This window comes from Clupea harengus, chromosome 6 (genome assembly GCF_900700415.2).
Source record: "Clupea harengus chromosome 6, Ch_v2.0.2, whole genome shotgun sequence".
In the NCBI taxonomy this organism is placed as follows: domain Eukaryota; kingdom Metazoa; phylum Chordata; class Actinopteri; order Clupeiformes; family Clupeidae; genus Clupea; species Clupea harengus.
In genome coordinates, this window is record NC_045157.1 from 19621202 (window position 1) to 19632292 (window position 11091).

Consider the following 11091-nt stretch of genomic DNA (forward strand, 5'->3'; position numbering starts at 1 on the left):
GCATTCCGTTCCAATACAATATTTTAATTGACATGACAAAACAATAAAGCTTATGTACAGAAGTGTTCAGTGGACGCTGTTAGCAAGCTTGCACCATCATTGCAGAAACCATGCTGTCAAAGGCCCTAGAAAAGGACAAAATAATGTAAGTGGGGTTGGTAGTAATTCTGAATGATTTTTGACTTCACAATGTCCAAGCAGCAGCTTAACTGTCTGTAATGCAAAGTCACTTACTTTGACTGGATTGGATCTCCGGGAATGTAAAAAGGATTACACATCACATCAGTGAAAGAGTTGTGTAACTTTCTGAACATCTGCAGAAAGAGATTAAATGGATAATCCACAGAATCAGAAAAACCTACAACAAAATATTTCAGGCAAAGGCACAATTGTGGATAGAGTGAAATATTGCTAAACCATTACATACACTTCGAATTTCATTATCCCGTAGAGACGTATTTGAGGAGTCCACCACTATGACAAACTTCACCTTGGAATTTGTCACATAGCCATATCTGGTATCAAGTCAAGGATTGTGATTTTTCAGTTATGCACAGGAAAAGATGTTGAATTCCTCAAGTTGTCACTGTCCATGCATGTACTCATACCCAACAAACTAGCTTCTGTATTATAACAGGGGTGCAGTACAACCATCATACCTATGCTTAACGATACTTAAAAACAACAAAGAAGAATTCATGAGCATTTCACTGGGGTTGTCAACTGGACACCTTCCTTCATCAATGTTTTGTTGAATTAGGCCCAGAAGGCTCAACAGTGGTATCCCAGACCCACCCCCCTCCATGCTCATGCCACTACCAGGCAACAGCAGATACACCCTAAGATGCACCTCAACAAGATCACACAGATCATTCACCACCCCAAGTAATCTGCAAGCGCCTCAGCCACAACCTCTAGCTCCCATTTGCAGCAGCCAAACAACTCCTTCAAAGCTCCTTTGAATAACTGTCTTCGGAAACCAAAATCCAACAGAAATGTTGTGGTCGATTTAGCTAGAAAGCCTCTAACACCTATCTCCACTGGTCTTGTGTGTATTTTTAACCAACCTCGCTTTCCCTACCAGTACCGCATACTTTAGCTTCTTCCTTTCAAAGAAAGGAATCACATCACATCTTCGGGAATCGTTAACTCAATTAAAGTAAAGAATGTGCTCACACCCAGAATACACCAGGTCTAGTCTCATAGCAGTTACAACAATATACTGTAGAACTGACATCAGCCAGCAATCTCAAGCCCTGCGCTTTGCCCCATTTGCCAGTACTGTTTGTACTTGTCTAGTATCCACATTTCTGCCACTCTCACACAAAATAAATTTGTACTGTCCCTGTCATTAAACAGCAAAGAGTTTTCCTCAACTCGTTTATTCTCAAACAGACCAATGATTTTAAAACTTGATTATGTCTCCATGAGTAGTGATCCTGGGTCAAACTAGATTTACAACCAGACAGAATATGTTTTAATGAGCCAACAACACCCATACATAACTTCCAGCTTCCATCTACACCCACCCACACAAGTTGGGAAGACATAAGTGGCCCCAACAATGAAATTACTGTATTTTCCCGACTATTAACCGCATCGTGTGTAAACCATATTATAGTACTTTATGTATGTGCTTATGCTGTCCTCGCCCTCTGTCCTTCCTGTCTGGATTTGATACCAAATCATGCTACTATGTTCCCAACATCCAGAAAATCTTGGGATTCTTGCTTTCTGCACAGAAATATCTATCAGGCTATTTGCCTTCAAATAAAAGACCCACCTCCTTGCTACTACAGTAAAGATCTTTCCTTCCACATAAAGATGACTGATAAGTTCAAATTGGACTATGGTCCTGGCGGTGTTCTCCTTCAGAATGAAAATACCACCTGCTCAAAGCCACATCTTCAGATCGGTTCCCTTTTTCCATATCACCATAACCTTCCATAGATACTTGAAAATATCAAGCCTCTAATTGTCAGTCTGTATCTGTTGAAGGTACTCCACTGGGTCCTTTCTTTCTACTCTCAAACCTCCTGTTTTCTCTTGAGTAAATAAAGACTTCACACACATTGACATGTATAAGACAGAGTACATTTTTTAACTGATGTTAAATATGGCTCCTGGTATGTCTCCACATACGCCTTGAGTGACCCCTTGTGATGGGATCTCACATCCCCACTCTATATGTAAACAATCATGTACATCATTCCTTTTGCAAAGGTCAAATGCACAAGGGGGCAGGGCCCTCCATTTTCACTGTGCCCCCTCACTTTTTAAAAACACAACTCAAATAGTTTTTGTAATGATATGGAAACATATCTCTACTTTTTTGTTGTTGTTGCCATGCATACTAACATAACAATGAAACCTGAAGATCAACTAAACAAACTGGGGAAAAAGCACATTACGGTCCCATCACCCTGGGCCCAATGTAGTCAGGTCATAGACTCAACTCCAATATCTCCCAGTTGAAAATCAAACTTTGCACGGCACTAATCTTTATATAGGCTATCTACGCTTCTGTTTACTGAATAAAGGCTGGTGTTGTGATTGTCTGTTATTAAAGCCCTCTGATGTTCAAATTCAATTTGGATTACTGCTTACCTTAGTTTTGTTCTGTCACAAAACTTCTGAAGTCTTGCTTAGCATAAACTGGCTTCTTATCTACAGTCAGTTTTTTTAACCTACGGGCAACTATAAGACACAGGACATAACAGCAGTCGCTTGTGAATGAGTTGGCAAGTTAGTGTCCGCTAGGAATGTAAAAAAACAGTTTCACATCTGAACATAAAGCTGTCTTTCTGCTGATCGGATAACCCAAGATGCATGTAAATGGCAGGTCTGAACAGGGCCAAAGATGTATTTAACGTGATCTGTGAATTGCATGCAGGGTTTGGTTAAAGGATACACCTTGTAGTCCTCCGTGGGGTACAACAATCCCAGGTAAAGTTCTCTCTGGTCTGCCAGGGCTTTGCCCACTGATGATATTTTCTCCTCTACTACATCCAAGGACGTATGTACAGTGTAATGGAACTTCAGCTCATTCTGTGTAGGAACGCTGCGAATGTACAAAGGGTAGTTCTGCAAAAAGAAAATAAGTGTCATATGCATGCTAGTTGATTGTCCTTTATACTGTGACAGATTTACTTGTCTACTTCGGCTGCTGCATTTGGCAAAAGATGAGGACATGTTATAACAAAATAGGTACGGAACTCCGTAGTGATACGATTGGAGCTATTGCTACAGATCCGTGTCAATTGTGCCTTAAACGAGGTGTCTACCATATGGCTATCAATATACGTATGTGACACAAACTAATTAAAACAACCGGTACTCTAGGAATTTTGACTGAAAGAGAGTCATATACATAATACCAATGTCCTAATCACACGATGGGCTACAGTAACATTCTGAACAATATTAGTTAGGGGTAGCCAACAACCGTGTGTAACGATTCAACGACGTTGACTAACGTTGTTAGCATTGTGTAGTATTTATGAAAGCACACATTGCATAGCAAACTATCCCAAGCACATATATCATCATCATCACCATCAAGTTGTTTGCCCAAGACATAGAAACCAAGAGCAATTTGCAGTCGTTTGCACCAACTAGCATGAAAGCTTACGCTTCTATGAGCTAGTTGTTTACAAACGCTAGCTAGCATTACCGTAAAGCTAACCCAGACACACTGATAACGCTAATAATAACTTTAGCTAGAATCAATAAGGATACGACGGTGAACTTCACAACAGGGTCTACGTTATACAGAATACACACAGCTTGAAATGATGTCCCAACGTTTTTTAAAGCATATTTTTTACCTCCTTTGCAATGACAGCAATGCAGACCGCCATGATGGAACTCAACTCGTCGTAGTCACGTGATACACATAGGAAGCAAAGACACGTCATGTGATTTTGAATTTTAGCGATAACTTTTCATTTGTACTTCTGTATGCTTCTATTCATCTCCGCATGAAAGGATACATTATATACCTTCTAGTAACAGTATCGTGTCAAAAGGAATGAGCTATGTAACTAGAATACAGTTGGTGTGTAACAATTTAAGATTAATGAGCCTAAAATGCCAAGAACATCGGTAGTCTAATTTGTTTTATTGAAGTCGCATGACTGGAGCAGGCTGATATTACAAATTTTTACCACTTCCTCAAACCTGGGCATGTGACGCCACCTATGAGTCCGAGTTGCAATGGATGCGGCGCGCATTCATATCTTCACATCTCTCTTTGGTTTAGTATGTTCTCTCTGGACCGGGGATGACCTCAGTGCGTCGACTCCAAACATTATCATCATGCTCATGGATGATGTAAGGTTTGACATTTCAATTATTGAGGTTAAGGTCTTCATTTTAAGTTTATCTGCAACAGAGGTCCGGTAGAAATATATCAGAAAATTATAGAAACCATTTAAGAGCAAACGAGTTGCCACGTTATCCTGTTTACTTCAGAAAGACCGGAAACAAGTTATCCAGTGAATGTAAAGTTTGGGACCACCAACTAGCTAAATCAACCTCCTGTGCTGGCGTAATGTGTGAGACGTGACATTAAAACAGTAGCCTACTCTGTTTCAGATGGGGTGGGGTGACCTAGGTGTATTTGGGCAGCCCTCCAAAGAGACCCCCAACCTTGATAGGATGGCTGCCGAGGGGATGCTGTTCCCTAACTTCTACACTGCTAACCCACTCTGCTCACCATGTAAGTTCTGTGGTCAAGGACAGTTAATTCTGGCCCTGCTGTTTTGGCAAGTAGACCTAGTTGTGGTGCCAGACCTGTGTATTCCTCTGGAATGGCTCTGCCCACACCTACACCACAGTCTGTTGGTTTGTGTCACCTACCAACTCCAGTGTGTGCTGTAAATCCATTAATTTGGTCTGTTCTGATATTACTTGAATTCATTTTTGCAGAATTATTATAATTGCACTTTAGTGGCGACCTATATTAATACCACCATTTTAGAAGAAATATGACTTTTGATCTAAATAAATACGTACATATGATCTAGTTTCTTAACATTATATCAACATCATATGTGGATGTTGTGATTCTTTGTTGTATGATTATATTTTCTTTCTTGACTTAATATTTCAGAGTCTAAGTCTAAAAATCCTACAATATTTAGGTAATATCTCAGGACTGTTGTTTCCAATTGGCCTCTTTTCAGGTGATTTGACATAGAATCATAATAGGAGGTGATTGTGATTAGAGACTCGTGGTTTTAAAATCTGTCAGCAACTTTGCATGCATAAATCATATGAGACTGAGTGTGCTGGGGTGATAGGAGGAGAATAACTCATTATGTAAATATGGATAATGCACAATTGGAATATGCTAATTGAGCCTAATTTAAAAATTTGAATAAACTTGCCGTGCACAAAGAGATCTATCATTAGCCGACTTTCCTCTTGCCTAATTAATATTTAAGCAAATAAAGACTTGATGAGAGGTTAATCTCAGATGAGCACAGCCAGGGAGGGCTGTGGAGGAGTGGCAACACAATACCTAGCTCTTTGTGTTTACACCGCGGAGACGGTATTATGGAGCTCTGTTGCTGAACATAAATTACCATTTCCACTAATGCCAGAGATGCTTGTAGGCTTGCTAATCACAACATCCAGGTTGAGTTTCTTTGTTTGAATTCCACAATGCCATTATTTTCTCCCAGTTAAATATTAATGCCAAAGAATGACTTACTTTACATTTATTCTCAGGCATTCCAGCTTCCATTTTTATTCAAAGGAACAAATAGCACAGAGCCTACATAGATTAAAAAGCCTCTTGAATAGAATAGCAACACAATTTTTTTCAGAAGCAAGTTCATAGACATTGAATTAGTCCATAACTCAGCACTGTTTCAATTTTCAACATACCCAATGTTTATAATAGCTTTTTAGCTTTTTTTAATCTGTCATTTGGATTTATTTAGAGACTTTTGGTCTTGATTGTTTCCATTTACGTTTCCATTTACATTTAGTCATTTAGCAGACGCTTTTATCCAAAGCGACGTACAGCGACGTTTGTTATTGGAACCTCTACTTAATGTGGTATATATATGTCTGTGTATGTGGTTAACTCAGGGATTCTGTGTTTGTATCTCCATAGCCAGAGCAGCACTATTGACTGGAAGGCTACCTGTCAGAAATGGATTCTACACCACAAATGCCCATGCAAGGAATGGTAGGAACTGCCTTCTGTGGTCCCAGTCAGTCTGCTGTCATAAATGCATTATTTGTAGTTGACTCTCCTAAACACGTACTTTCAATACGGAGACTGACAATCTGGATGTGCTTCACACAGCGTACACGCCTCAGGAGATAGTTGGGGGAATCTCAAAGGAAGAAATTCTCCTGCCAGAGATGCTGAAAAAAAAGGGCTACGTTAGCAAAATTGTTGGCAAGTGGTAAGTCATTTATTTCCTCTTTCTGTTGATACTAGTTGAATTGAATGTTTGTATGTTTGCTGTTGTCTGTTGCTGGATGTGTTTTTCTGATGTTTATTTTGTTTGTTTTCTGTCATCAATGTTATTACCGTCTCTGTTGTCGTACTATGACATTGTTGCTCTCTTTTTGATTGTCATACGTCTCCAGGCACCTTGGTCACAGGACAGGCCATCTGCCTCTGGAGCATGGGTTTGACCAGTGGTTTGGTGCACCTGACTGCCACTTCGGTCCCTACGACGGCAGCAGCAGGCCGAACATCCCAGTCTACAACAACTCAGAGATGGTCGGAAGGTATAGTAATTACACATACATGTATCCGGAATACCTGTGCGGCAAAACCTCGGCCAAGCAAAGACACATCCACCCATTCCCTTTCCGGCGTTGTGGCTGGCTCTTCCTGTGAGCCGATACCTGCCTCTACCAGCTGTGCTTGTGTATCCCATTTTCCGCCTGTTTGTTTCCCTCCGAAACAGCCATATGTGCATCAGGGGTCATTGGTGCTGGCAGGCGGGCAATTTTTGTGCTTAGCTGTGGATTAAATCAGCGTGGCGTACCTGAGCCCGGACAGACGCACACGCGTGCACCCAGGAGACGGCAGGTTGGCGTCGGCAGCGTGTTTGGACACCTGGAACAGCCAGAGCAGAAAGGAGAGAGAGAGAGAGAGAGAGGGGGGAAGAGGGAGAGAAACGGCTTTCCGTGTCTTCTCTTCTGCTGCATGCTTCGGCACCATTTCACAACAGTTTCCCTTGCTCTTCTGAGACTTTGCAGCAAAAAAAAATTAAAATCTGGCTTCCCCAAGGCATTGTCTGGAACAATGTTCCTTCTTTTTTTTCTTTTCCAAGGTCTGTCAATTCAGGAGGAAGCCGTTTTTCTTTGTCTGAAGGGTTGTTGAATGCTGGAATTGGAGATTTAAAGAATTCGTCTTTTTTTCCCCAGGTATTATGAAGAATTCCAGATTGACCGGAAAACTGGTGAATCAAACCTTACGCAGATCTACCTGCAGGTCAGTGGCAGAGGTATCAGTGTGATAAGGCTGCATTTTTAGATGTAGGGCTCCTTCTGTCATTGATACGGAGAAGCCTGGGGATGGCTATGATGGAGGTTCTTATCTGCTGTGTCTCTTTCTATCTTCCTCTCACTCTCTCTTTCTCTCTCTCCTTCAGGAAGGACTGGGCTTCATCTTCACCCAAGCCTTAGCGCGACGGCCCTTCTTTCTGTACTGGGCTCCAGATGCTACCCACGCGCCAGTGTACGCCTCAAAGGACTTCCTCGGGAAAAGCCAGAGAGGACGGTGAGAGATAAGAACACGCGCGCTTTACCCAATTATAGTATTAACAACCTTCGTTATTAGTTAGTTAGACGCAACAAACAAAAGGAAGAAGGGCCTCCAGAAGGCCATAACTGACGCAGTCCAGATGCATTGCCACACAGGGCCTCTGTAAAAGCGTTTCAGAGAATCACAGTGGGAGCTTGTTTTATCACCTTGGGCCGGGGGAACCCCTCGGGGACTGGTCGGTTGGCATCTGTGCAGGTGCATCGTAGAGCCAGTGATGAAGGAGCTCTGTTTAGTGGAGTGGTAAGGATGAAAGGTGGGGTGAGGCTGGGGGTGACCGGCTGAAAGCAGGTGCATTTGCATGAGCTGAGAGATGCTCAGTGCTGATATATTCCCTGTTACTGTGTTTCCCATAATGGAGATAAATTTCACTGGATTCCCAGTATGCCCCCCCCCCCCCCCTCCTCCTGAATGGGTCAGATAATATAAATATGAACACAGGCTATTCTTGCCTTCCACGATGAGGCCTTAACAATGAGCCGCGTTGTTAATTAAACACGCCAGAGAAATGTCCTTCTCCCATGGAGTGCTGTGAGGAGAAGGCTAAGCTGCCAGTCTCGCCTACCATCACTTAGCATTCCTCTCAAGGCCTCGGGGCGCTCGGGCCCCGCTAAGCAGACGTTCCCTCAGAATGCCAAATGAGGTTTATGTTGACAGTGAAATAGATCAGCTCGGAGAGGTATTAGCCAGGTGCTGGCGACCGGCTGGGAGGGCAAGAGTGTCTTGCTTCTTGCTTTCAGTGTTTCTCTGTCCGTCTGTCTGCTGCTCTCTGCTGCCATACCTCCACAGTTGTAAATGGAAAGACATTGTGTCAGATGTGTGACAGGTGTATGACAGCATGATAGCACTGGCAGAATTTACAGGGACAAGTGGTGGGTGACAGGGAGAATGAGGACAACACAGCACACCGGCGATGTGGATGTCTCTGGTGCAGGTCTGAGGTGTTGATTCCTGTCTTCCTCTCCTGTGCTCTGTAGCTATGGCGATGCCGTGATGGAGCTGGATTACAGCGTGGGGCAGATCCTGGACTGGCTCAGCATCCTCGGCATCGACAAGAACACCTTTGTCTTCTTCTCCTCGGACAACGGGGCTGCAGTCATGTCCGGACCTATGCAGAGTACGGCAGGGTCATAGCTACTTGGCCAAGGCCTAAATATTACTAGTGATTTATTTTAACCCCTTATGCACTCTGTCTGCAATGAGCCATGTCCTCTCTATTTCTCTTCCTCTCCGACTGTCTCTCTCTCCATTTCTTTCCCTCTTGGTCTCCGTCTCTCCCTGTCTGTCTCTCTCCCTGTCTGTCTCTCTCTCTGTCTGTCTCCCTCTCTGTCTGTCTTTCTCTCTGTCTGCCTCCTTTCTATTTGTCTCTCTCTCTCTCTCCCTGTATTTTCAGGTGGCAGTAATGGACCTTTCCTCTGTGGGAAGGAGACCACGTTTGAGGGTGGCATGAGGGAGCCGGCCATTGCCCGGTGGCCCGGACACATCCCCGCTGGCATGGTAAGGACGTGTCCCACTCCTCTTCCTCATCCTTTCGTCCTAGTCCGTGCCAAGATGAAACGGTGTGTCTTCGCCGTGGGTGTCTCGACACCCGTTAGCTCTAAAGCTCTCGCCCCTGGCTGACGAGGAAGAAAAACGAAGAGGGCTCGTGCGCTGTCTGAGAGCCGCTGCTGATTACTGTCGGTTAATTCCAGTAATCCCACCTCCACACACACACACACACACACAGACACACACCCACACCACACATTAATTGCTTTGTGGGCACGTATCAGTGCTAATTGCTTCATCAGGTACTTAAAGGCAGTGGATTCTCAGTGGACGCGGGTTGGCAACTGAGATTCACTGCCGAGGTGGTGCAACAAGAGGGATTGAATACCTGTGGGCACATCGGCATGTGTGTCGGCTTGTGTATGTGTGCGTGTGTGAACATGTGTTTGGTACCTGTCTGCATGTGTGGTGAGTTGTAGATCAGGGGTTTATTGGAGTGTTAGTTACATTGCATTTATAACTGCCTGGTTCCACTGATCCGTACAGGATGCACCACTGCTTCAAAACTGATACTCTGGCATCATTGAAGTCCCTTATCCCCCCTCTCTCCCTCTCCTTACCTGTATGCTTCCTCCTCTCCCTCACCATCTCCCCTCTCTCAGTCTGTCTTCCTTTCTCTCTGACTCTTTCTCTCCCCTTCTCTCTCTCTTCCATTTTGCTATCTTCACTCTTCATTTCACTCTCCCTCTTTCCTTCCTTCCTTCCTTCCCTCCTCCTTTCTCTCTCTCTCTCTCTCTCTCTCTCCTTCCCTCCATCCCCGATCTGCTCTAACCCCTGTGTTCCATAAATGACTTTTAATTGTGTCAGGGGCAGCTGTGAGAGGGGGGGTTGTGGGGTGTGGTGCGCGCGGAGCTACGGGGGCTGGCAGGCAGAGGCTCCCGTCGGTGTTGCCGCCTGCGCGGTACGGCACGCTTAAGCCCGGCCCCCGGCTCCTATCTAAGGGGTGTGCAGGGGCCTGATAGCGCGCTGGAGTGGTGAGGGAGAGGGGCGGCGGGCGGATCGGGAGGGAAAAGCGTCTTAAACGGCTAATCTGTTTGTGTGTTTGCTGAGGTTGGATTGAGCTGTAATGAGGGCTCTGTATCTGGATATGCCAGGCGTGTGGGATAAAGGACGATGGGAGGGAGGCGGGAGGGGGGCATTAAAAAAACTGAGGAGAGGAAGAGAGCGAGAGAGAGAGAGAGAGAAATGGAAGAGAGAGAGAGGGGACATTTTGGGGTGGTGGAGGAGCTGGAATTGCCCGTTGTGTTATGTATATATATATATATATATATCACACACACACACACACACACACTCCTATGCCAGCTGTAGGCCTCTACCACCTGCTGCCCTGGTTAGGTAGTAGAGGAATGGGCAGAGGATGAATGGATTCAACAGGGAGCTGAGTGTGGAGGGGGGAGCAGTGTAGCTTCGATGTTAAATACAGTTTGACTCAATCACTGGCTGCAGCTGTAAGGACTCTCCAGCTTCAGTCTTCTTCATCTGAACCCCCTTTTTTGTTATACAATCTTACAAGAATGACTGGGGCAACATATTGATTATTTTTAGCCGTTTGTTTGTGTGTGTGATGAAGAGAGAGAGAGAGCGAGTGAGAAAGAAAGAGAGAGAGAGAGATTAGGACTGCTGTGTGTCCACGTAAATGGCCCTGTTCAGCTCAGACTAGATCTGAGAGAGTCTTAAGGAATCAATGGCACTGTAAATCAGAGTGGCAGGTCTTGTTTTCTAGCACCCATGATGCTCTTGGATGA

General features: G+C 44.3%; 2 protein-coding genes across 2 annotated transcripts in view; one reads left to right on the forward strand and one right to left on the reverse strand.

The window, feature by feature from the left end:
• Positions 1-3: 3 nt before the first annotated feature.
• Positions 4-3935, reverse strand: trappc2l (trafficking protein particle complex subunit 2L). The gene is made up of 5 exons (XM_012819236.2): positions 3828-3935; positions 2912-3084; positions 428-515; positions 235-314; positions 4-125 (listed from the first exon to the last, which is right to left on the reverse strand). Exons 1-5 carry the CDS (start codon positions 3915-3917, stop codon positions 80-82), a joined length of 477 nt encoding a protein of 158 aa, XP_012674690.2. The 5' UTR covers positions 3918-3935; the 3' UTR covers positions 4-79.
• An 18-nt stretch (positions 3936-3953) lies between these two features.
• Positions 3954-11091, forward strand: part of galns (galactosamine (N-acetyl)-6-sulfatase) — a 21127-nt gene continuing 13989 nt past the window's right edge. Inside the window, exons 1-9 of the mRNA XM_012819230.3 lie at positions 3954-4332; positions 4597-4720; positions 6125-6199; positions 6320-6422; positions 6610-6753; positions 7399-7465; positions 7626-7753; positions 8773-8912; positions 9189-9292. Of these exons, the coding sequence (XP_012674684.2) occupies positions 4216-4332; positions 4597-4720; positions 6125-6199; positions 6320-6422; positions 6610-6753; positions 7399-7465; positions 7626-7753; positions 8773-8912; positions 9189-9292 (1002 nt within the window). The 5' untranslated portion in view covers positions 3954-4215. The remainder of the gene's footprint in view (positions 4333-4596; positions 4721-6124; positions 6200-6319; positions 6423-6609; positions 6754-7398; positions 7466-7625; positions 7754-8772; positions 8913-9188; positions 9293-11091) is intronic.

Bases quoted from the DNA above. Each gene is read 5' to 3' on its own strand.
- trappc2l (XM_012819236.2), bottom strand. From the start codon at position 3,917: ATGACGTGTCTTTGCTTCCTATGTGTATCACGTGACTACGACGAGTTG. The intron at 3,085-3,827 runs GTAAAAAATATG...TTCTTTTTGCAG, and splicing joins TTGCTGTCATTGCAAAGGAG to AACTACCCTTTGTACATTCG. The intron at 126-234 runs GTAAGTGACTTT...GTCCTTTTCTAG, and splicing joins GGAGATCCAATCCAGTCAAA to GGCCTTTGACAGCATGGTTT.